This window comes from Suillus fuscotomentosus (genome assembly GCF_016647785.1).
Source record: "Suillus fuscotomentosus strain FC203 chromosome Unknown F5891scaffold_13, whole genome shotgun sequence".
In the NCBI taxonomy this organism is placed as follows: domain Eukaryota; kingdom Fungi; phylum Basidiomycota; class Agaricomycetes; order Boletales; family Suillaceae; genus Suillus; species Suillus fuscotomentosus.
In genome coordinates, this window is record NW_024539525.1 from 628,139 (window position 1) to 655,763 (window position 27,625).

The 27,625-nt window shown below is 43.0% G+C and overlaps 2 protein-coding genes across 2 annotated transcripts; one reads left to right on the forward strand and one right to left on the reverse strand.

Annotated features, from left to right (window-relative positions):
• Positions 1–11,695: 11,695 nt before the first annotated feature.
• F5891DRAFT_947277 (uncharacterized protein) lies at positions 11,696–12,316 on the reverse strand (the record flags this gene model as incomplete). Its single annotated transcript, XM_041374728.1, has 2 exons — positions 11,696–12,082; positions 12,140–12,316. Coding segments are annotated over 2 exons (564 nt in total), but the record flags the coding sequence as incomplete, so codon positions are not given.
• A 5,047-nt stretch (positions 12,317–17,363) lies between these two features.
• Positions 17,364–18,668, forward strand: F5891DRAFT_1185571 (uncharacterized protein; the record flags this gene model as incomplete). Its single annotated transcript, XM_041366565.1, has 4 exons — positions 17,364–17,527; positions 17,589–17,813; positions 17,893–17,999; positions 18,052–18,668. 4 exons carry the CDS (start codon positions 17,364–17,366, stop codon positions 18,666–18,668), a joined length of 1,113 nt encoding a protein of 370 aa, XP_041229000.1.
• Between the last annotated feature and the right edge of the window lie 8,957 nt (positions 18,669–27,625).

Here is a 27,625-nt window from a genome sequence, read left to right on the forward strand (position 1 = left end):
AATAACTAATCTTCTGCAGCTAATGGTGGAGGGCCTTCAATGGTGAGTGTGCCATCTGTATCAGCTATGCCCAGCATGCTATCGTCATCCAGCTCAGCAGTTATGACAGCAGGGACAATGGCCCACTGTTGCTTGAATTTTTCCAACATGGCTTTACAGAGTGCAGATTATTGGTTTGTGTATGCTGCGGATCCTTCGCTGTCTGCTGACCTCTTGAAATGATGCGCCAAAGCCAGTCCAGACCACCATGCACTCTGCCAGGCTAAGAATGACAGCACCCTCTGCATCTCTTCAAGCAACAACAGCAATTGTTTGGACTGCACCTCTCGTTCTCTTGCCTTGCACCACTCAATGCGAAGACCTGCCAGCCATCCATCAACTTCACAGCACTTTCAAATAATATTGTGATACGTACAGTCTTGAAGTCCCTCGTCATTGTCTTGTAGCACCCCAGGCGTCTTCCATATCCAAGGTATATTATGAGTACCTTCAGATTGTCCCTAGATGAAGTCACCCATGGGTCTCATATCCATTACTCTGAGAGGGCATAAGATATCAGTCCAGCCAACTTTTCCTAGCAAGGGAGCAAGGGCAATAAGTGCATCCCAAGCAGCATCATATTTTGCCTTGCTGGCATGCTTCTTCTCAACCACGTGATCGAGAGCAGTACGCACACGAGTGGAGGCACATTGACCGTGTATATTTGCCATCTTGAATGTGTTGAAGTGAGCAATGTAACACTCAGATTGGTGTTGGACACGTATCCCGTCGAAAACTCATCTTACATTCCTCGACACACTTCCAATTGTCCAAATGTTCCACACATTCGTCTGAGTCATCCAAAGGTCGTCTGTCTATTTCCAAGGCCTTTCTAGCTTTTCCGATCGTCCATACCATGTCCTATCCTTGTCTGTTTGTCTTCACTGGTGTGTTTTCACTTGGTTATCTGTTATTGATTATGTCTAGGGGCACATACATCAAAAACCCTTGCTAATACATATAGATATGCACCTTGTGCGTTATTACATGTATATCTTTGTAGCAACTCGCTTTGAGTCTTATTACATTTCAGATGTCTTATCTCACTACAGTTTTTGCCTATGCAGATTCCAGACTTTCATGCTGTAGGATATATTCTGGCTCGCTAATACTCACAACTCACTTCACTTCCCTTGCTACGAGTCATAGTTAGTAGAGTCATTTTTGGATTTAGTACTCCACGCAATTGATCTTTGTTCATTCTGAACGATTGTCTGGCCTCACTGCTGCCATTTTGCTATTGAATTCTTTAAGTCTTTCAACAGACTTCGCTAGTCATATTACGCAGAGTTCTATATTTTGATAAAACTGCCATATTCTCTACCGGAAACCTACCAGTTTCATCGGAAGCACACCAGAAGCTTCACACAACCTTGGACCTTTGTTTCTTAACATCGGACCTCATTTGGATGCTTCAGACAACTCTTCAGACACTTCGGACAATTCTTCAGAACTCTGAACATACTTGAGGTATCTTTTCCTTCTCCCTCCTTCAATCTTAACTAGATATCCCTTGCATTTTGTATCAAGAGATAATCCTACAGGCAATCTCTTTGGGACAAACATCTCACTTGCACTTCGAGTCTTAAGGTAACATCTTTTGTATAACCTACCAGGAATTCACTCTTTACAGCGAATAAACAAATATGCTATTGAACATCATTCAATGCATCATGGGATTGGGCATACCGGAGTTCCCATTCATATTTATGAAGCTTTTGGTCACAAGGAAGGTGTGGGTCAAGCTGGGATGATGACCAGAGCTGAAATTGCTCTGGTTTTAGTGCAGTGACACTTCCCGAACAATGAGTTTCCTCTGCAGTGCAGATTGGGGCAACTGCAGGCATGTAAAGGACTTGGATTTGAGCCCAATTATCCAGTCGACATTGTAGTGTGTTGCTTTGATTATATATTGTGGTCTTCTGTGTGTCAGTCGCATGCTGACCCAAAGCAGAAATGTCTGTGGTCAAACACCATCTATTTTTCTCTTTGTGAGAGGAGGTTCCTGAAAGATATTGCAATACTTACTGCTGATCTTGTAGGTCAATACCTGATGCAATGAGGACACTCAAAGAGATGTCAGCATGTAACAAGACACCTACACCAGCCTGTAAGTCTGAAGCCTCCTTCTTGGCCAGCTGGCGGCGAATAGCAGCTTGAGTCATAGCTGCTAAATGTCAGTTTCGGACAAATGAGTAGAGAAAATGACTTACAAATCACCCTGCTCTCGAACGGGTTGGGCTGTGTATTGTCCTCCTCCCATGACTCAATTTCTGACTTCCACACAGAGAGCAATGGTGCTGGAATCGATTGTTGAAGCTCGTTGAGCTCTTCTTGATGAAGCTTAGATCTTCTTGAGGCTTCTTTGACTTTGCGGTGTAGCACTCGAGCTTGCGCTAGGCTTGTATTCAGCCATTTCACGTATCACGTCAAAATCAGACCCGATGCATCGGCTGCATTGGACCCAACATTTTTCCTGCACACTTGTCCTATCTGTGTCTTGTCTTGTCAGCTAGCCCCACTAGGTGTGTAGTTGATTATTTCACACATTACTCACATCATAGCCAGCGCTATGAGCCCCTTCAGTGACAAATTCCGTATTATACGGGCCAGCAGATCATGGGCCCATGTTGTGTATATTCTCGATGATGACGGATGGGCAGGGACACATATTATTTCCGATGGAGATGGGTGGGCCCATGTATGCCAATGATATATATATCCTTGATGTTGACGGATGGGCCGGGGGAATATGATCATTCATGGAGATGGGTGAGCCCATCTGGGTAATATGTAGAGTAGGATATTATAGATAGCTGAGCTGAAGAGAGATGTAAGGCAAATATTGTTATATAGATGGGTGGGCCAACAGGGGTGTATTACATATATGGGTGGGCCGAGGTAGGGGAATATTACATAGATGGGTGGGCTGATGTGGGGTGTATTACATATACAAGTGGGCTGATGTGAAAAGTATTACATGTACGGGTGGGCCGACGAAAGGGATATTAAATAGACGGGTGGGCTGAGGGTGTGATAAAATATTTATTACATAGACAGGTGGGCCGAGGTGGGGTATAATTATATAGACAGGTGGGCCGACGTAGGATGTATTATATAGATGGGTGGGCCAACATAGGATGTATTACATAGACGGGTGGGCCGAGGTGGGGGATAATGCATAGATGGGTGGGCTGATGTGGGGGAATTGTACATAGATGGGTACATATATGGGTGAGCCTAGATATGTTCCATCAAGACATACAGCTGATGTAGCCACCAGCGAATCAAACACATAGGATACATGTACACTATGAGTGCATATACCTACCATCAACCACCAAATCTAAACCCCTAAGCACAAAAACACGAATCGACCATGTGTGGCATTGACCAATAATCGAGGACTGAAGTGGAAAAACCCCACACCTGAACCCTGATGTGCAACATATCCTATTTATAAGCATGTACACCAGAAGCACAACACTCACAAAAATATATATGTCAAATTTTCAGTGCCAAACCCCAAACTGAGATGTACCAACCCCCAAATCCCGAATCCCGAGACTGCCAGGTCTTGGGTTTCAGGGTTCAGGGGTCCCGGAACTTGGAACTTGTGGAAATTTGGGGAGATCAATAAAATTTGATTTACAATCGAGTTTATTGACAAACACATTGACTTACCCATGTTTGAAATATATTTTGTTCTACATACCGAGTTCTGAGTTCTGGACCCCTGAACCCCCAGACTGCCGGGTCTTGGGTTTGGGGGTCCGGAACTTGGAACTCGGTATGTAGAACAAAATATATTTCAAACATGGGTAAGTCAATGTGTTTGTCAATAAACTCGATTGTAAATCAAATTTTATTGATCTCCCCAAATTTCCACAAGTTCCGAATTCCAGACCCCCGAACCCCAAGACTGCTGGGTCTTGGGTTCCGGGGTTCAGGGGTCCGGAACTCAGAACTCAGTATGTAGAACAAAATATATTTCAAACATGGGTAAGTCAATGTGTTTGTGAATCAACTTGATTGTAAATCAAATTTTATTGATCTTCCCAAATTTCCTGAGTTCTTACCAACCCCCGAACCCCTAAATTGTGGACTGCCGGGTTTCAGGGGTCCCAGAACTTGGAACTCGGAACTTGGGAAATTTGGGGAGATCAATAAAATTTGATTTACAATCAAGTTGATTCACAAACACATTGACTTACTCATGTTTGAAATATATTTTTGTTCTCACATACTGAGTTCTGAGTTCTGGGACCCCTGAACCCCAAAACCCGGCAGTCCACAATTTAGGGGTTCGGGAGTTGGTAAAATGTGTATGGATATATGAAAAGTTGATTTAAACATTTTTGAAAGATGTCTCATCAAATGTCAAGTCCTGAGTTTTGAATTCCAGGTTTCGGGACTCCGGGCTTCGGGACTCTGTGTTTCAGGACTCGGCACTCCCAAAACCCAGAAATTGAAACTCGGGACTTGACATTTCATATGCAACATCTTTCAAAAATGTTTAAATCAACCTTCCATATATCCATACACATTTTACCAACCCCCAAACCCCGAAATTGTGGACTGCTGGGTTTTGGGTTTTGGGGTTCGGGGGTCCTGGAACTCGGGACTCGATATGTGGGACTGGACAAAGATATTTGTCAGGGTTCGGGGGTTAGTAAAATGTTTATGGATATGTAGGCAGATTCAAACATGTCTGAAAAATGTGTTTTATTTCAAATGTCAAGTCCTGAGTTCTGGGTTTTGGGACTCGGCACCCGGCACCCGGTGTAGAGAATCATGCCTCTCAAGGTGTGATATGGCAGTTTCCACTAAGGGAGTATACAGCACCAACTCGCAGCACCACTCTGTGTACTGCCCGCAGCTATCCCTATATGAGGCGCAACTTTCCCGCGCCATGCGCGCACCATTCCCGTGCTTCGCGATGTATACGCGCGCACGCGTTCCCGCGCTTGAGCGCCCTATGGAGCCAGCCATCCAGAAGCATCCATCCACTGTCCACCAAGCTCCCTAGTACGTATATTTCCATTTCCTTTATTAGCATAGTTCCACCTTTATTTTTATCATGGATTCTCACTCATATATATCTTTACATACCTACTCGGTAGCGCTTCAGCTCCGCATGACCGCGCTTAGGCGCGCTATATAAGCGCCAGCAGTACTTACTTTTCAACTTAACTTACTTTTCCTACCAGTCACTTACTACTTAGCAGAGTATAGTAGAAATCTATTTGTCTACACTTTGCATCTCTCTTATATTGCATTATATTATCACTTAAGCTTAGTCTCTCTACCATTTCCGCACGCGCGCGCGCGCATTCCCGCGCCTTCGTACCTTGCGCGCACCTGCGCTTTCTCGCGCTTCGCTTCAGCGCATCCACTAGATCTTCGCTCCACTTGCTTCCCCTTTAGGGTCGAATGCGCTTGTCATCTCAAGCATAGCAGACTAGGCAATGCACGACCTTCAACTATTATAGATACAGCTAGGAGCATTATTTGTTCCTCTCTGTATTGTTGTTTCTACACCGGCACTCGGGGTTTGGCACTGTGAAAATTTGACATTCGGGTGTTAGGGTGTTCGGGTTTCAGGTGATATCTACCTCAATCTACAGTTTCTAGTTCTGGATATTGGAACTCAATGATTGAATCATTCAATTGTGGCATAGGTAACATGCATTGAAAAAGATTTATGTACATCTATCACTGAGCAATTATGTAGCCATTTCAACCTTCTCACCAGGACAATCAACCTTCACCTCAACCTCCATCTCCTCATCAGAAGAATCATATTCTGGCAGGAGGTTGCCTGGTTCATCTGGGACCACAATTTCACCGGAAAGCCCAAGACCTGAAAATATGTATGCAACATTTCCATTTTTCACTTGTTGCACTGATCACTGAGTTTCAAGTGCTGAAACCTGAAACTCAAAACCGGGTGTGCAACATGTTCATTGTTCATTTACATTACACAGATCATTGAGTGCTGAGGGCCAAATCCTGAAACCCGAAGCCCAAAAACATGTATGCCACATGCCCATCTACTCATTGCACAAATTACCAAGTGCCGAGTGCCGAAACCCAAAACCCAGTACTTCAAATGGACATGAATTCTATATTTGTATGTATTATCCATTGGTGTAGGGCTCAAATAACTTGGGAATTGTATTTGTCAGTGCTTGGTACTCGGTACTCAGTAGTTGGTGGTTGGTGGTTGGTGGTTGGTGGTTGGTGGTTGGTAGTCAATATAGGCAAATGATAATGAAAAATGAAAGTTGTTATTACACTTAACTTCCTTACCGAAGGTTGTAGTCCAAGTCCAGGTGAGTGTAGTGGTAGTCTTTTCTTGTCAATTGGTTATCTTGTTACTCATTACGCAGTACTCGGTACATGGTAATTGGTACTCAGTATTTGGTTGTGATACTCAGTATCCAGGAATCAGTAGTCAGCTTAATGAAGGTTGTAGTCTGAGTCTAGGTGAGTTTATTTGTAGTCTTTTCTCATCCATTGGTTACCATGTGACCAAGATATAAGCTAAAGAAATCCAAAACATCAATAATGACAAATGAAATACATGTGTGCAGTAAGTGAGTCTAAAGATAAAAGAATGAATATTAATAGTGAGACTTGCACATTATGTCGAGATATACAACATAACAAGCCTGTGATGTGATCAGAGACCTGGAATAACACCCATATACATCCATTATAATAGCTTAAAAGCTTAGAAAGATTCATGAAGGATTGATGTAATGATAGGCAAAATGACATATGTGTGGAGAGTGACAATAGACATCTTTTATACAAAGTCACATTTATATATGATTCAGGCCGAAAATATCATTACAAATAACTTTCATTTTTCATTATCGCCGATGTTTCAGATTTCTTTAGCTTATATCTTAGTCAAATGATAACTGATGGACAAGAAAAGACTACCAATACACTCCCCTAGACTCGGACTACAACCTTCGGTAAGGAAGTTAACCATAATAACAACTTTCATTTTTTCATTATTGCTGATGTTTTGCCGAATGACAAGGAAAGACTACCAAGACACTCACCTTGACATGGACTACAACTGTCATTTTTCATTATCATTTGCCTATATTGACTACCTGAGTCTCGAGTACCGACCACTGACCACCAATCACCAATCACCAAGTACCAATCACCGAGTACTGAGTACTGACAAATACAATTCCCAAGTTATTTGAGCCCTACACCAATGGATAATACAAACAAATACAATTCATGTCCATTTGAAGTACCGGGTTTCAGGTTTCGACACTTGACACTTGGTGATTTGTGCAATGAGTGAAAAATGGACATGACCCAAAGCACTCGGAACTCAATGATTTGTGTAATGTAAATGAAAAATAAACATGTTGCATGCCAGGTTTCAAGTTTTGGGTTTCAGCACTCAAAACTTGGTGATTTGTGCAGTGAGTGAAAAATGGACATGTTGTGCACATATTTTCAGGGTTCGGGTTTCAGCCCTTGGCCCTCGGAACTCGATGACTTGTGTAATATAATTGAACAATGGACATGTTGCACACCCGGTTTTGAGTTTTGGGTTTCGGCACTCAAAACTCGGTGATTTGTGCAACAAGTGAAAAATGGACATGTTGCATACATATTTTCGGGTCTCGGGGTTCAGGTCTCGGGTCTCGGCACTCAGAACTTGATGATTTGTGTAATGTAAATGAAAAATCAACATGTTGCACACCGGGTTTTGAGTTTTGGGTTTTGGCACTCAAAACTTAGTGATTTGTGCAACAAGTGAAAAATGGACATGTTGCGCACATATTTTCGGGGTTTGGGGTTTGGGGTTCGGCCCTCGGCACTCGGAACTCGATGATTTGTGTAATGTAAATGAAAAATCAACATGTTGCACACCATGTTTTGAGTTTTGGGTTTCGGCACTCAAAACTCGGTGATTTGTGCAACAAGTGAAAAATGGAAATGTTGCATACATATTTTCGGGTCTCAGGGCTCGGGTTTTGGGTCTCGGCACTCGGAACTCGATGATTTGTGTAATGTAAACGAAAAATCAACATGTTGCACACTGGGTTTTGAGTTTTGGGTTCCGGCACTCAAAACTCGGTGATTTGTGCAATGAGTGAAAAATGGACATGTTGTGTAGATATTTTTGGGTCTCGGGGTTCGGGTCCCGGGTCTCGGCACTCGGAACTTGATGATTTGTGTAATATAAATGAAAAATGGACATGTTGCACGCTGGGTTTTGAGTTTCAGGTTTCGGCACTCAAAACTCGGTGATTTGTGTAGCAAGTGAAAAATGGACATGTTGCGCACATATTTTCGGGGTTCGGGGTTCGGCCCTCGGCACTTGGAACTCAATGATTTGTGTAATGTAAATGAAAAATCAACATGTTGCATGCCGGGTTTTGAGTTTTGGGTTTCGGCACTCAAAACTCGGTGATTTGTGCAATGAGTGAAAAATGGACATGTTGTGTAGATATTTTCGGGTCTCGGGGTTTGGGTTTCGGCCCTTGGCATTCGGAACTCAATGATTTGTGTAATATAATTGAACAATGGACATGTTGCACACCTGGTTTTGAGTTTCAGGTTTCGGCACTTGAAACTTGGTGATTTGTGCAACAAGTGAAAAATGGAAATGTTGCATACATATTTTCGGGTCTCAAGGTTTGTGTTTCAGCCCTCGGCACTCGGAACTTGATGATCTGTGTAATATAAATGAACAATCAACATGTTGCATGCCGTGTTTTGAGTTTCAGGTTTCAGCACTCAAAACTCAGTGATTTGTGCAACAAGTGAAAAATGGACATGTTGCATACATATTTTCGGGTCTTGTGTTTGAAAAATAGCACAATAACAACTTTCATGTTTTCATTATCATTTGCCTATATTGACTACCGAGTCTGATAAGGGACCCCTTGGATGATCCATTGCTCAATGACATACTACCTGATTGGAAGTGTGCTGGTTATCAGATATTCATTTGTTGACTCCCGGGTCCCGGAACTCGGAAGTCAGTACGGTTGACCCAAATTTGGGTGGTCGGAACTTGGCGTCTCATAGGGCAACACAAGCTTCACGCCCCAGATTCCAAATTCTGCAAGACAACCTGTGCACCATCAAAGGCCATGTCAGGAGATCACCTGCTGCTCCGGAAACTCAGTAACTTTAATTTATTACCTCCTCTGAGTATGGTTGACCCAAAGGTTGGTAATCGGAACTTGGCTTCTCATAGGGCAACACAAGCTTCGCACCCTGGATTCCAAAATTTGCAAGACAATCTGAGCACCATCAAAGGCCATGTCAGGAGATCACCTGCTGCTCCGGGAACTTGGTAACTTTGATTTATTACCTCCTCTGATTTGGTTGATGTACAACTACCTCAGCTCCATCATGTCTACAATTATGATACACATGGGCCCACCCATCTACATTTTATACCACTTTCGGCCCACCCGTCTAATACAACATCCTCAGCCCACCCGTCTAATTAATATGTGTCTGGGCCCACCCATCTGATACAATATTTTATAATACCCTTGGCCCACCCGTCTAATTTAATATGTGTCTGGGCCCACCTGTGAATGTGATAACAAGTACCTACCCATCTATCTCATACACATCTACCTTAATACACCCATCTGCATAATATCCAACTACCTCGGCCCACCTGTCTACCTAATATTCATGTACATCGGCCCACTCATCTATATATATTCCCTGCATGGGCCCACCTGCCTCCATCGGGAATAATTTGCCTCCTGGCCCATCCGTCATAGTCGAGGATATTTTTATCATAGGCCCATATCATACGGGATATTATGCACGTCTGTTCCCCCATATTATATGGAGATAGGTCACTGTAATATGTGGCGCTATTACATGTTTTCCCATAGTCTGCAGCGCCTCGTGTTTATTTACATGTACATCGGACCCAAAATTCTTCGGCCGCTACTTTCGCCTATAGGGTTCCGGATTTCTATGTACTTATATATATATTGGTTTCCACATAGCACATTCATCATCCAAGTAGTAGGGAGCCGTTTCCCGATGCTTTGTGGTCAATCCTGATATTTTGTAGTTCTTAGTTGACATTGCAAATATTACCGCACTTTCTATCCGAAACACCTGTCCTTATCAATATTCCGCATATTGCTTGCTATACCCGATGATCATTTCGCAAACCTGATGCAAACCCGACGAACCTGCACCCGAAACCCACTAACCCACTAAACCTGAAAACATCGGCCGACACTTTGGCATCAGACTCATAATTATACCTTCAGATTCTGTTTCTCGTGCTCGGACTTTTGACAATTTATCGATTGACTAACTATAGACTTATTCCAATAGCAAACCCCTCGGATCAAACACACTTGTCTAGCAAGTATAGCAGACTAGGCTGTGCAAGACCACTACAACATTTATATATTGCTGACACTTACTTCGTATAGTATCAAGCATTGTTGTATCTTTACAGTGGAGTAGGCTTTGACCTTCAAATACATGAGATTGAAAATGAAATAGTCCAGTCAGAAACATACCGAGCATGGCGAATTTTTTCCAATTCCAGTCCGAAAAATGGTCATCCAAAGTATCACAGTGTGCTCCTGGACCCATTTCTTTCGTACTCAATGCCACACAATTAATGTTTGCCCACCCTCTTTCAGGTGCTTCTCCGTCCATACATCCAACATTCTTCCCAAAGTTGAATGAGAATGACATTTGACATGATTGAACATGCGCATTAAGATGAAACTTTGGAACAAAAAACCGAACAAGCTTGTTTTTATGGTCGAGGTGCAGTCAGGGTGGCATTGACGCCATGTGAGGCCATAGTTTTTTATTCCATTGGCAGGCAATGTCATATGATAGATTAAATACTAGCACAGTGAAATTGACCATCACTGAAAAGACTAGATAGTCCATGTTTAGATATCTAGTGCTAGGCTTAGCTTCACAAGGCTTGAGAAATGATCAAAAAAACACACCTTCCACCTTTTTGCAAATCACCAACTCCATTAGGAAGTTTCATATCATGCCTTGCACAGTCCATGGTCCCAACACCCATGGCCACAAGCCCTCTCGATGATTTTGTGTCAGCCATATTGATGGCATTATGACTCACAGGTACTTTTCTGTGATAAGAATGGAACATAGTAAGTGTGAGTGTGCGCAAACAGTAAAATATTACTGTACCTCCTGTGGCTCACAACCACACTCACTCAGATACTGTTTGTATGCAGTCTCCTCGACAAAGTAGCATGAGCCAGCATTGAGACTCGGATCAACATTTTTGCTCGAGACAAGCTTCCACTTAAGTCGAAAATTAGTGTTGATGGCAAGAAAAAGAGTGTACTTCCATCTACGGGATATTATTAGTGAACATCGAGCAACAACTGTGCATCAGAACATACCTGATATTATGCAATGCATCCTCCCAGCCCTCAGGTAAGTTCTTTCCGAGGTGAGGGTATGCTGGACAAAGTATGGTGCATTCACCAGTGGGAATTGCATCCATGCCACTGGGATCATGGCCTCTTCCTGCTCGCTTGAGCACCTTGAGGTGGCGCCATTGATGAACCATTTGTGTAAATGCGGAATAATGATCCTAAACTAGCGATGAGCAGAAAATCAGCCAATATTAATACAGACGTACCCTAATTGGTGTGGTGCTGGTGTTATCTGTCTGTCTAGCGATACTGTGGTAAAATTTGTATGTGGATACCTTTGATTTGAATGTGAGGAGGTGGAAGAACTCCATCAGTGCAAATGTGGTGGCAGTTTGAGGTTTCTTTGAAGTGGCTGGAAACCATCGAGCACGAATAAGCTGTTTGTAATGGATTTGGGCCATTTCACAGCCACAAAAGTCGAGGCTGATTTCATGGATACCATGTATGTCTATGACAACAAAATCATTGCCAGTGGCAGATTCAGGGTTATAACACTTCTCCCCCAGATTGTGTCCGAGCTGGATATGCAAGCCAAGCAGCTTCAGAGAGACTTGCACAAAAAATGTGCCACACCACTCCTAAGGGCAAATGAGTTCCCAAGTCCAGCAGCTCAATTTAATGCTTGATAAACATACCTCAACTCTATGGAGTGGATTATGTGCATGCCATTGAAGAACACATGCACAGCACACCATTTCTGCTCCAAAGCAATCCCGGCAGCGGTAAAGTAAAGGTTCTTCACCCTTGCAATCACATGTCTCTCGAGCTATTTCATCACTGTGGCCCTCTAGACGGATCATTTCATCTAGGTATGAGGACCATTCTTGTCTCCAATGAAGTAAGGAAACATTCTGTCAAACATTAGCTTGATAACCAAGAAATTTGAGTATACACACCAGTATTCTTTTTTTTGTCATGGTGGTCTCTTGTATTGAGTCCACACTCTCAAAGGACGGGTCATCAGGCTCGCTAAGCAGTGCCTCCTCCCAGAAATTGAGTGATGGTTCAGGACAGGATTGCACTGCGCCAGGTTGAGATACCATGAATGTTGTTGTTTGCAAGGACAAAGAACCACTGTCATTGACACCAAAAGAGCGATGCCGAAGATACTCCATGTTGCCATCATGCGAGTGTTCTATGTACTGACTCACTCATGGTCTTTTGGATGGCCGTCCGAATCTGCACTTCATTCTGCTGATGACAGTGTATTCCTAAATCCCACAGAGGATTTTTGCAAGCAGCAAACCATTCCCTGTGAAAATTGTTGCAGGTATGCCACATGTGAACTTTACCTAAGGCCTCATGGTCTGACGTACAAAGTAAAAATATATCTGACACATCTGCTGTATTGATATGCAATAAAATCAAGCTACATTACATCAACCGTTAACTTACTGTGTGAAGCCACTCAAACACGAAGACACTTCTGGTATATCAATTCACCTAACGAGTGAGCCACACACAGCTCCAAAACTCCCTCCACATCAAAGAAAAACTCGAAATCCTCCAAGTATGCAAGGGAGGTACTGAGGTAATGAGTGACTGTGTCAGCAGCAAGAAATTCAGCTGAGACACCGAAAAAGTAAGGATTTGATCTTGAACAGTGATGGAGCAGTTGAGCAAGCCTTGGACCATGGCTATCATATTGGTGACAATGGTTTTGTCACCATTATTGGCCTGGTCTTCTGTATATGTGATGCTGTTGACAAATTAAAGCAAGACACCCTCAGCAAATGCACAGGGTTTGGTAATCAAAGACAACATTTCGTCTTTGATCACTTTGAGCGTGAGCAGACATTCTGTAAGATCTGATCTGTGGGATGTTAATTTTATGTTCATTTCATTTTCTATTTATAAAACAATGTACAGTTGGTCATCATTCTCCTCAATGTCGCTGGAATTGCCTGTCTCCAGCTCATCACCATCTTCATCCGAGTCGTATCCATGCAGAGCTCTTGCAATAGCTTTCTCAAGCTCCAATGGCAGCCTGGTGTTCTTTTCAACATGAAACTCCCTTCGCCGGCTTAGGATTCTGTCTCTGTTTCTTCAATCAGTTGACCAGTCAGGAACCACCAGAGACAATTAATAAAAGCAGTTATACTTACATTGCATAATGGTGTCTGTGGTTTTCACAACTTGCTTGCAGTTTTGCCTTAAGTGTCTTATCAATAAGAGGACGCGGCGTGATTTTAGCTGCAGAGGTATAATGGTGTGGTGGTGGTTGGTTGAAAAGAAGCAGTGAGCATCATTGCTTCTTGATCAATTTCACAAGAATAAAACTAAGGACTGCAATGATTCATGAACAAGTAGTAATGAGATAAAAATTCAGCTGCAAGCTTTCAAAGCTTTCTGCCATGCAAGACCATTATGCTTGAGAAGATCAAAGTAAGTCTCTACACTATTGTCTATCAAAGACAAGGGTTCCTCCCATGTATCATAATCCAACTCAACCACATCCATGGTAGCTGCAGCACCTGAGCAAAGATAGTCTGAACAGGCCCCATCTGTATTCAAGCTATGAGAAAGCACTTCATGAGCTTTGCAAAGAAGTTGTTGGGCGTCTGACACCATTCCCTCGCAGGATGGTCTTGTTGATGGCCAGCCCAGATTGTCAGCATCTTGAATGAGTGTGAAACTGCATAACTCAAGCACAGCATATTGAGAAGGTCCGGGACAATAACCTAGGTCAAACCATATGTTATCAAGCTGCTGCAAAAGTTGTTGTGTGACCTGGCCGATTGCATGATATGTAAGTGTCATTGAGGGAAGTTTAATATAAGCCACGTACTGCTGTAGCTCCAATTTGTTTATGCCAACAAGTTCAAAATTTAAAGTGTTCATCAAGCTTGTGCCTAGGACAAACAAGCATTTTGAGAATTAGATGCGCAGAATGATACAAATGACACAGACCTTTCATAACATCTTCGTTTAGATAGCAACCGAGCCTTGCGGCATTGTGCTTCGCTCTTGTACTTGGCTGGCATGAAGGAAGTGTCACTAACAATCTGTTGATGCAAATGAATGAACATTGAAATTGGTTAAAAGTTGAAGCTTCACATGAGGTCACTCACTGTAACAGTTGGACTTAAATGGGACACTCGCTGTACCAGCACTTCGGGACAAATGAATGCGGGCAAGATCACATCTTTTTGAGCTTTCTGCAGTTATCAGTGATGATGCAAATATCATTTCATAAATTATATACAATGACATAGTAAAAGGAGATAGGGCAGGACTGATATCAAGATCAAGTGGTCAAGAACAGACAGCAAGAAAGTACAGATTATCTACATTCAGGCTTGATGGCAGGTTGCAGGATCTGCACCTGTAGTAACAACTGCAACCTTGTCAGTAATGATATTCAGCATCGTCAAAGGAACACTTCACTGCTGCTTTGAGAGGGATCAAGCAGGACATTGGCTGAATTCAAAGGTTCCTCCAGAATCTCAGCATGACAAGCATAACAGTTACGTCAATGGTTCCATAAGGCACATGCCGGGCAGGCTCCTGGCATTGTTTGCAGTGAGGGAAACTCTGCAGTGATGCCATCATGGGCACATTCAAAACATTCTGTTGAAAAATTTGACATCATATCAAACCTGCACTAAATAACTCACAAGACACTCACCATTCTGATCTCTAATCAGCTGTAGTACCATTGCAAGTTCATTTATGGTGAATGTCAGTTCTCAGGGAGGCCTGGGAGGGGGATACACTGAGATAGAGTCACTCATCACAACCAAGCGGGGCGCTAGTGAGTGAGTACCTGTTATGTTTAACACCTTAAATTCAACTCCAATCTAAAGAATGATTGGTTCCTCGGGGGCTGAGCGCTAAGCGCTGAACTTTAACTGTTTGAAATGTTCGGTGTTAACTTAATCCTTAAAGCCGAGTTTTTCACCAAAGCTGTCCTGAGCAGTATGACATGCTAAATGGTACATAGATAGGAAATTGACCACCTAAATCTTGCAATGAATATAAATCATTGAGCTTCGATGGTCTGTGCACCACGCACATCACTAGGACTTACTTCCTGGTCAAATAAGCTTCGTTCTTTTTTTCATTTCGCTTGCCATCAATGCACAAAGTATGATATCTCGGACAAAAAGTGTGCATTAACGAGGCATCCTTATATTTATTGTGTCACTCACCATGAATAATAGATGGCACCATCAAAATGGGCTACTGTTAAGACCATGCACAAAGGGTAGGACTGATTCTGAGGGGCTTGGCTTCAGCTCGTGCACTGCGCCCCTTACCCAAGTATGTGCCCTTAATTTCAGATTGGTGTCCGAGGAAAGTCCAAAGATGTCCAAAGGACATCCGAAGGCGCAGGAAACTTCGGAAGGACTTTCCGGATGGGTGCAAGTAACTTCTGGATGAGTGCGGGAAAGTTCTGGAGGAACTTCCGGAAATTATGATGAGGTTTCATCCTGATATGGATATGTATAATGGCCACTCAGGACTTGTCCTGAGTAGAAGTAAACAGAGGAAAGGCTGCAAGGACAAAGTCCAAAGCAGAATAGGTCCGGAGGACCGCGGGAAAGATCCGGATGAACTTCCGGAAGCTACAGAGGATCGGATGAGCGGATGAGCGGAGTATCAGATAAGCAGAGCTCCGGCCTAGGGAGAAACTCCCTAGGCCTGAGATGGATAACAACTAAGTTGGAAGACTAGAACTGATATGAGGACTTAGAGTGAGATCTAGTGTGAGGACTAATATGATATTCAGACTGAGGTACTACAAGACATATACACGAGTTTATATACTAAAAGAAATAACGGAAGGATCAATAAGCAGAGTCCAAGGCTATGTATGAAGCATATGCAAAGGTTGACAAATGCAAGTCGGAAATGAACATAGGTTAATGGATCAGTAAGCATACTGGTAATAGATATAACCGACACAGCGGAATAGAGGAAATACCAAATAGGCTGTGTATAACGTTATAAGAACAGGAAATGAATTAGGAAGCTTATCTATATCAGATCGGAAGCAGATCTATACATCAGATCGGACCGGATCAGATATGGTCCAGATGAGATGCGTGGATATATAGGATGTGGCATTGGGGCGATGGGACAAGGATGGATGATGCAGGCTAGCTGTGAAGGATAAGGGATCTGGACATGGACATGCAGATGTGGATGTGCAGAGGTGCAGGGATCTGGATGGGTACTGGAGACATGGATAGGACATCTGAAGGTCCGGATGAGGCGTGGGAATATTATCGGATGTAGGTCCGGAATACAGGATATGACAGCTACCATCGAGGAAGAGAAGTTCTTTCAGTTGCATGCTGCCAAATACCAAGTGTGTCAAGCAAAGCGCAATTATAGTGGATTTTAGGAGCCAGTGTTTGAGGAATGGTTTTCAATATTCCTGGAATGACTTCGTGTCTTCAAGGATGTCCCCCTTGATGTTGAATTGACCGTCGAGCACAAGACCGAGGTAGGCAAGGCCGTTGAGCACCATCAACAGGTACATTACCATGATCATAAGTTGAAAGCAAGCACTTACAAGAACATTGACTCATCAGCAAATTATGAATACATTCAAAAATGATATGGGCTCATCTAAAGTCAGCCATCAGACCAAAAACTGCAATAATAAAATGATGACTGCAGATGTAGCTACAACAAGCACATCTCTGACACCAGCTGTAACCAGTAAAAAGAGTATGGTTGCTCAGATGATCAGCAGTGCGAGGCACGTTCATGATCTGCAGGTAATGGAGGTGTTCTCGAAGCTTTTCTTCAATGACATGATCAAACTTACTTTTAATCTTGCCATTGAGATAGCAAAGGCTGAAGCTGTGGCAAGTGCTGCAGCCTGCAGCTGAGAACAGAGAGGTCAAGATGCCATCAAATATAGCCATTATCAGGAAGCAAACGAGCCTGCTGTATCACTCAGTGTCTGATGAGGTCAAACAACAGGTGGCGGAGTTCATTGAAGAAGCCAAAAAGAAGAAGAAGAAAGAGTGGGAAGAGGCAAAGGGCACAAGGGTAGCTGACCATCAAGTGTTAGTTGCATCTACAATATCCAAGTGGATAAAAGCACTCACCTGAAACTCACATCTCCAGATATATCAATAGACTACCTGGTGTCCTCACTGAGTTCTTCGACAAGCTCCAGAGACTCACTGGTCTTGTTTTCACAGTTCTTATGGGTAGCTCAACACCAGCAATGGGCGGACAGATTGATGTCCAGAGCTTTCATGTTGGTGTAACCGAAATTGGAAATCAGTTTGACCTTGCATATCCTGAGTTTAACTCAGGGATCATGCGACCATGGAAAGAGTTCGTTAAGTGTGTGTTTCATAAGTCCGTGAAACCGAAACTTGGAATGTTTCTGACTTGGGGCTTGATAACGGTCACAATGGCGAAGGAAGAAGGAAGTGTTTGGGGTGCGAAGTCAACAACCAACACGAGAGCCTGAGCCATGGAAAGAAAGCTCTGATGGACAAGTATCACAGACATCTGATACATCTGATGGTGCCTTTTTGGAATATCCCACATGATGCTTTAACAGTGGTGTCATCCTCAGATATATTATTTCCTCTATCTGAACCACTCACATCCTTTTTTGATGACGATGACCCCACTTTAAAGATGCTCCCTTCATATCCTTCACATTTGACTTCTGCTTCTATGGACTTGGATCTTGATGATGCTTCTTCAATGCTGTCTGTGGAAGGATACCACAAGTTCTTGAGAACATACATGGCTCCTCAGGCAATTCCAACACCACTATATCCCACACATGGACCCACCCTAGCTTCTGCTGAATCCCATCTGCTGCCTCTCTCCGAGCCTACCTCTGCAAAGGACCTGCGAGAGGCTGCACCTGTGATGATGGATCTCATCACAGAGGACAATTCTGCTGATTCCCATTTGCATCTGGCTAATTCACATCTGCAGCCTCTCTCTGAGTCTACCTCTGTGGAGACTGTACCCACAATGATGGATCTTATCACAGAAAACAATTCTGTTTATTCCTGTTTGCACCCACAGTCTCTCTCTAAGTCTACCTCTGCAGAGGCTGCACCTTTCGATTCTACCTCCATAGAGGCCACACCCTTTGAGTCTACCTCTGCAGAGGCTGTACCCTCCGGGTGTACCTCTGCAGAGGCCGCACCATTGATTGGCAGTCGTAGTAAATGAGTCCAGCAGATTTCCAAGCACAACAAAATTGCCAACTCGATTGGGTCAGAGAATACTGGCTCTAAAAAACAGGGGAGTTCTGGTGTTAACGGTGCATACAGGAAGTAAGTCGTACTCAGTGTTCTCACACCTTCACATGCTTCGCAACTCATTACCTTTGTGCAGGAAGCAAAAAATTGCCTAAGTCATCATATATTTCCTTTCACTTCCCTTTGTTCATACAATATTCTTGAGTATCCCATTAATAATGTATCTATGAAATTTTGCAATTATGTTCATGCTCAAATATATTCTGCATGTGGTCTCAAGAAAACACTTTGTATCAATGAGTATTGAGACTATCTGAAAATGAATATGACGTGCCCATGTGCTATTAATGGTGATTGAATCCAGAAGATTGCAATAATTTACAAGTATTGTGGGGCTGTTCAGGGCATCTGACTTGAAGGCAAAAACTGAGGATGGATACATAGCCCCAGTGACTAAAGCACAGATACATTGTCCAGTAGGTCCTGGGACATATACAGTGTAGCACTCGAGCTAGCGCTGAGCTCATATTCAGCTATTTTCTGATGCATGTCATACACAAATCACTTCTGATGTTATCCAACACTCATCCACTCAATCCGACATTTATCCGCTAAATCTGATGCTAATCCGATGATTCCCATGCATTGGCCACTTTGGATCCGATATTTTCCCACACATTTGTTCTCCCTATGTCCTGTCCTGTCATATCTACCCCCACTAGGTGCGCAGTTATCAGTTTTCACATCACTAACATTGTAGAACATGTTATTACATGTCCACAGTACCACATGTCTTATTACATAGGACATCGCACCCGAAAGTTAGTGCTACTACTTTCGCCTATAGCACTCCAAAATTCTACATAGACACTACAGTACATATCCCAATAATGCATACGGTCAGGAAGCTGAAAATGCCATGCATTACCATGAATATGCACGACACTAGATGTCACAGTTTGTGACACCGTGTGACCTTGTTATGACTGCGGTAGATAAGTATGAGTGCCCCAGTAGGAAGAGTCTCGAAATACTTGACAATATCTGATTGATTAGCAGTGGAATGCTCATCAACATAACCATAGACTGTAATACAATCAGCAAGAGTAAGGTTTCGTCATAGGTGTTTTGCTGGTGGTGGTTGAGCCGACGTTGTGGGGGCATCCTTGGATACATTCTGCCTCTTGGCAGGCTTAGCAGTTTCCTGAGTAGGTTTATTGATAGCTTTGCGCTTTAATGCGAGGGGTTGAGACATTGTAAAGACTTTTGTGATATGTTATCTAGCATATTTTGGTGCTTATATTCACACATAGAACAATGCAACCTCCATCAATAGTGCCCAGACAATGCATATTACCCTCGAAAGTTCATGCATTATTCAGTATGGAGTTTTTAGTGCATAATGGCTGCGCCCATGATGGGACCCTGCCAAAATCAATGCATTATCTAGGATATGCATGACTGGGATGTGCATTATTGGGATATGTACTGTATATATTTCACATACCTCCTTCTTATTTGTCATACCTTTCTACCTCTGAGTAGGAGGAGGTCATTTGATATCTGTAGTTCTTCACTGAATTCCACAATATCATCCATTCCTTATCCGAAACACTCTGAAACACTGTCAGTAACCCGCCGTTCACTATCCCTGACATTCTCTTCCTAATCCGACACTAATTCAATGTTATCTGACGAAACCTGCTGAAACCTGCTAACCCAAAACCTGAAAAACATCGGACCCTGACATTTTACCTTCGGACTCGTAATTATACCTTCAGACTTTGTTTCCTGCACTTCGGACTATATTCCTTTCAGTATAACTAATTATTCTACTACCAACAGTTAACCCCTCGGGTTGAACACACTTGTTCTGCAAGTATAGCAGACTAGGCTGTGCTAGACCACAACTATTATATTTTGCTAGACACTCACTTTGTGTAGTGTCCAGCAAAAGTTGTTTACCTACAATGGAAATTGATGCATTGCAACATGGCATACAATACAAAACATGGGAATAAAATCTACCCATGCTCATTTGCACTAGCTCCTCCCTCTAGGATTGTCCTACCCTGGTGCCCAGCTAATGCAACATGCTGCTAGAGAACTTTGCAGGGACTCTGACCAGATTTGTGGATGACATGCAGTCAGTAACCTAGATGGAATACACAAATGAGCATATATTAATAGTACTTACCAGATTCAAAGCCTCGATGTTGTAGTTCTGTAACAATAAGAATAGAGCACGATGAAATGAATGAAAATGATACTGCTTGACAGCATTCGTGGTATTTATTGGGGCCCAAACCATGACAAGCAGAAGTCCTCATGATGTCACAAAGCTTGAAGCAACATCCAAAACCTAGGCTGACAATAGATCAGTGAATCAGAGTAGCAGTACTGAAAACAAATGTACTGGTGTGGCATGAGACATGTCAGGTACTAGAAGATTGAGTTGAATGACTCGGAGTGGTTATATGCACCCTGTTTCGAACATTTTCATCTAGTATTGACACAACCAAGGCAAAAAAAACTCACATCATTTGAGTCGTCGTGACAAGGTTTTCCCAAGAGTTCTGCAGCTGTGGTAGTAATAATGCACTGATGATGGTGAGAGGAGAGTTCATTGAAACTCCAAGTCACAGGTAAGTGGACTTTTGAAATATTGAAGCTGGTTCAAGTGTGGTGAAGTACGAAATACTTGAGCAATAAGATATGTATTATGCATGGACCTCTCCGTGGAAATGGCCATGTCTGACTTTCACTGAAAGTAAGGGATGGAGCAAAGGGAGTTCAACCAGATACATCTCGAGAAGGATGGATACAAGCCCTGGAAGTGCCCACACTAGGAGGATCCACCAAATGGATACATCAGTACTAGATACATCTCGAGAAGGATGGATACAAGCCTTGGAAGTGCCCATGCTAGGAGGATCCACCAAATGGGTACATCAGTACCAGATACATCTCGAGAAGGATGGATACAAGCCCCGGAAGTGCCTGCGCTAGGAGGATCTGGCACCAAACAGATACATCAGTATGATAGTCAAAAGCCAATGTATCAGATATATGACCTAAATGGGTAGAGAAGCCACAAATGGACAGGTACATCAGTATGATAGTCAAAAGCCGATGTATTAGATACATGACCTAAATGGGTAGAGAAGCCCAGAAAAACATATTAGGAGGATCTGGCACCAAATGGGTACATCAGTATGATAGTCAAAAGCCAATGTATCAGATACATGACCTAAATGGGTAGAGAAGCCATGAATGGAGGATCCCATTGATACATCCCTGCGATAGCTGAGAACACCAAGGTCATTCACCCCATTTTTGTACCCGACTTTTCTCAGTCATTACAGTATATTAGATGTATCATTATGACTGTATAGACTGGGAAATAGTGGCATCAAGCTACCACTATGTCTTGCTTTTGTTGGACTTCAAGACACTCACAATATCTGTTGTGGTTACCCGCTGTCAGTTATTGTTATGAGATTGGGGTACTAGAGCGCATGTATTGTACCAAGTGTTTTTGTATAACTCACATACAATCCAATATGATTTCCTGGCTAATCAAGTATAAAATTTGTAATATCATAATACCAGTATTTGAAGCAATTGTCTGTATGATGGTACAGATGGCAAGAATTTATATTTTTGTTACTTATTGGACAGGAGAGCCACTGTGCTAGAAATTCTACATGAGAAACACTTTGTTGAATATGTTTATCACTTCAAAACAGTACTAGTATTTGTCACTACATGATTCATGACACTCATTGGTCATAGGGGATAGTGTCCTATGTTGGCACACAAGGCACACACATGACGACACGGCGCGGATTAGCAGAGTATTGGTTAGGAATTCAAACCACTATATAGTTTTATTTCATTCATTCCTCTCCCCTCAGTCCATTATCCACACAGAGGGTATGTCTCTTATTCCTTTGCATACTACCTAGACACTAACTCAACTACTATAGCCTAACATTTGTCTAGGTATATAGTAATTCAGTCCGTTATCCACGACTGAGGCCTAACATTTGTCTAGCCCTTATATTCTAAACACATATATGCCTATATATCTTGCACTGTCATATTTTAACCGGATATGGTTATTATCTACATGATAATGTGTATATAATGGTTTATGGGGAACATTGGTTTTCAGTGATGCACAGTGTGAGATAACACACTCGGAGGAAAACATCGCTAACAACAATAAACAATAAATGATCTTTAATTGGCTGATTACACTACTGATGTAACTCAGGTACTACATATAGAAGTGCCTTGTCAGCTCTTTGAAGACAAGAACTGGAGTCCTCAGATAAGGTATCATCAGAATTGGGCACACAAAATATTAACAGGTACTTATTATGCACAACCACCAGTGTACATAGAAGATGGTTAAGCAGGAGACGAATACCAAAACCTTGATGACAAAGTCAGACAGTCAAGGCTTAGCTATTCATTATTAAGGTTTGGATATTCTTCCCCTGACTGTCCAACTTCATCATCAAGGTTTTGATATTTGTCTCCTGCTTGACCATCTTCTACATACACAATGTAGTAAATAAACCAAAACAAAGTCACATTTCTGTCATTTTAAAATGACAAAGGCAGGAATTGAACTTGAAATGCTACAATACAAGGTACAATATCATTTATACCAATGATGCTCAAGTCTCATAATGTTTTCAACAAGTTGTACAATTTGCCCTTGTTCAAATCTATCACTTTTATGTTGTCTATTGTCTCAAAGTTCAAATAGATCTTTTCTATAGTGAAACAAGTACACTAAGCCTTAGTTTAGAGCAAAGCTTATGAAATTTTTGTACAACTTGTTGAAAACATTATGAGGCTTGAGCATCATTGGTATAAATGTTATTGTATTTTGGGAATATCAAAGGCACCATGGTGCAGTGGTCTATGCATTTGTTTTTTATTTTGTGATGTGAAAGAGATCAGTTCATTGCGCGACAAAGTTAACTGATTTGAACAAATAGTAGATACTTGAGATGAAGCTATTTGGGCTGAAAACCCGGAGGGTTTTTTGACTCGAAACAATGTTTCGACCCTGTGCGCAAAGAGGCCAGGGTGAGCTGTGAATCCCAAAAATTACAGGAGCCTTGTGATGCATCAAGGCTTAGCTTGGACTCCCAAACAACCAGGAGAAGGATGATGTGTACATACCTCAATTAATGAAGTGGTGGCATGGTGTAGTGAGTGAATGGCTCCAATGCGGGCGACTCCTGCAAGTATGGGGCCATGATCATGGCGTGCTGACGCAAATATCTGGTAAATGCATTGCTAGACCATCTTCCCATTGATTTTACGACAGTTGAAAGGAACACCTCTCAAGAGATACTCCAAGGTGCCTCCTATGTGAAGTCCATGCCCCTTCAAGTTCGGCATGTTATTCTTCCTGATTATCTCTCCTATCCTTTTTAAGAACATTGTTCTCGTGAGTGGTCTCATTCCATTAGGGTGACGCCAAGCAAAAAGATGTTCGCCAGGTGCTGGATCATTTACTGCAAAATGATTGATAAGCGCCATTTTGGGGTCAGTGTGGATCTGCTTGATGCGCCCAGTAAACTGTCCTCACTGGAGAACAAATTTTTGGTCCACGATAGATGAATATTTGTGACTTGCAGGCCAGTTGCGGTCTTCAGCATCCATATCACGTCGGAGCATTTGACGTGTTGACTACCGTCAAAGCCTGTTATAGTTTTGACTGTGAATTCTCCAAGATGTGATAATGAATAGAATGTGCTCGTCAAGCACACAAGAACAGTAGCATCAAGTGGAAGGGATGAGTTAAGATGTGCTGAATGTCCAGAATGTTTTTGACAGTGAAAGGTGCGCGTTTTACTCATTTGGAGGATCGCGGAGTGAGAGTGATGGCTCCATCTAATGCAGCTTTTAGTTGATCTTGATTCACCCCCCAGGATTGACCATGCAAAATATGCCAGGCGCAGATCGCATATACATAGTTGGCCAAGGTTCGTCCTGCATACGACCCTGCACAACTTGTGATAAAGGCTAGGATGGTAAGGGTATCTGTTGGGCAGTGTTGCTCTTCTGGTACAATCTGCACATTGCAAAAAATGTGAAAGACTAAGAGACCGGCTCCATAGCATTCCCTCATTCCCTGTGCCCATGCTAAGTTTATAACCGACATGACTCTCTCCAGATCTTCATCCATGATGGCTAAGAATCTTCCATTACCATCTTGCACTGACCTGCTTTGTAGCGGGAACCAAAGCTTTAACCTGTCGCATGCGAGGCAATGAGGGCAAAGTGACAATGGGATGGGTATCAGTCCAGCCTTGTAGGGCTGTGGTTTGGTGATTGGATCTATTGGAAGGGATGCACCAAACCACACATCAGTTGTACCATTGTCGTTTGTTAATGTGATAGAGGTGATCTAGGATGATGGTGTTATCAGGATCCTCATGGCTGAGGTTGGAATCATCGACAACAGACCTTGGGGCGATGCAGCTGCTCTTGCAGCGATCTCAGAATCGTTCACAGCAGGAATCGCTGACAAATGGATCAAGGATGAATTGATCGAGTTTGATGGGAATCGGGAAAGCAGGGAGCAGGAATTCTGTGCTGGCATAGATTCCCCTGGAAGGATCATCAGCAGGATTAGAGGCGCTTGGAATGTATGCTGGGTAGATAGTGTATGGAGTTGGTTGATTGTGGATAAATGCAAAAACCTGTCAGAAGACTGCATTAATGGCCGAGTCCCTGCTGCACCTGTTTCACCAACCCTCAACAACGCCTTTGTTGTCCCCAAAGACGCGCAGATGGTGTTCTGGTCCTCCCAACTGGATAAGGTGTTGAGTGAGGAGCTCAAACCCAACTGCTTCAGCCCATCCAATGTCTTTTTTGCCATTAAGTGTCTGCCAGCCTGGACGGAGATGCCATGCTCTCCATCAAGATCCAATGATGATAGCAATTCCAACGCCTGAGCTAGCATCTGAGTAGGCCTTTGGGTCATGTAAATGATTGATTGGTGAGGGAATGATGCAACCAACAAAGGAGCTCTGAAGAATACTGACCCACCAGTCAAGGTCTGCTGGAAGTGTCTTAAGTGGACTGCGTGGGAGAAAAGGTTTGAAGGAGCCATTACTGAGCATTGCCTCCAATAAGGTAAGGTACATGCATCCCCTTGGCATGACCAACGTGGTGTGGAGTAGTTTACCATACAACTGCTGAACTTCTTGGAGAATGTGTTTCCTGCATGCGCACCACGACTTGATCACAAGGAGATACTTATCTTTCTTCGGCTGATCCAGATAAATGACATTGCATGTGATATCCAAGCTAAACCCAATGTACAGATTGGCATAGGCAAAGGGAGCATCTTTTGCGAGCTGCCAAGGTATGCTGAGTTCGTCTGATGTGTCATCGATGTCAGCGAAGTTGCAGGTAAAAAGACTTTCTTCTTTTGATCTTGGCAAAGACACTGAGAGGTCCCAAATTAGAAAACGACTATCCTTGTCGAGTTCATTGATCATGCCAACTTTGAAAGTCTCTCCCCCAAACCAGATTCTACCTCCATCCTGGCGTTGGCCTTGGTCAATGACTTTAAGGTGATGTTCTTGCCGCTGTCTATTGTATTCTGCAAGATGACTCCGAAGAATCTGAATAAATAGATGATTGTCCACCCACCTAGACGCAGGACCAATGCCGCTAAATCTGAAAAGGTCAAGTCCTGCATCCACCACAATGCCATATGCACCTGCTGAAGGCCTGAGACCAAAGCAGGTACAGGTGTCAATGCAGAAAAGAGAGTCAGAAACTTGTATGACCGATCCTGGCCACTGAGAATGATGCAAGGGTATGGTGCGGTAAGCTTCTGAAACATCTCTTGTTGCCAACTGTGACCCTGGCAGTAAATGGCTGATAGTGAGGGCAAGCATGTGGAGAGTTCCCCAAGTGCTGGGAAAATTGTCCGGATTGATGTAAGAATTAATTGATTGATTAGGGAATTTTTTCGATGTATTATGTGGGAAAGAGTAGTTTTGGATAACGTGATAGCTTCCTGGGCATCCAGGCTTCGGAATAATGGAAAACAGAGAGGTTTGAAAAGGACCAATAAGGTCATGAACTTCATTGGCTTGAAACGGTCCAAGATATCTACCTTTTTTGACTTCAGACTGAATAATGGACAGGAACTGTTGCTGATAGGTAGTAATGGATTCTTTGTTTGGAGGTGCTTGCATGATACTAATATTAGGAATATTGAGAAGAAAACCATGACGGAGACCATCAGGAACATGTGGGTATCTATCAATGAGTCCTGCCTGAATGAGCTTGGCTTCCCACACATCCGGCTTGTAGGGTGAAACGGCTCTAAGCTTTCTGAGCTCAAGGGCATGCCTGGGCTCCATGAGAGGAGGCTGCACATCCAGAGCAAAAATGGTGTCGATCATGGGAAGTATCATTGCATCCACTGACTCTTTGCCAGTCACTGCAGATGGCTCGAGCATCTCACATTGTGAGAAGCTTGTTGAGGCAGGTGCAAAGTGTATCGTGGGTGCTATCCCAAGTCTTGAGGGACTTGCATTCGATAATCCTGTGAAGGTTGCGCCCAAGGCATACAGAACAAGCGGACAGGGTGTTTCTGCTTGTGCCTGTCCAAAAATCCTGCTATGGTTTCTTCCTCGTGCTGCCATGCTCTGGGGACATGGTTCGCTTGTGAGAGTCTCGTTGATCACGATCCAAACTCGAACCGAAGCTGTGCGATGAAGCAGTTCTTTGGTCATCCTGTGAGTGTCAGGGAACAAGGACGTAGCGTGGGAGCATACAGGTAGCATGAGGCATGTAGCGTGTGGCATGAGGCATGAAGCATTATGTATATATGGTGCACGATATTTCAGTGTATTGAAAAACGGAGAGGGAAAATTG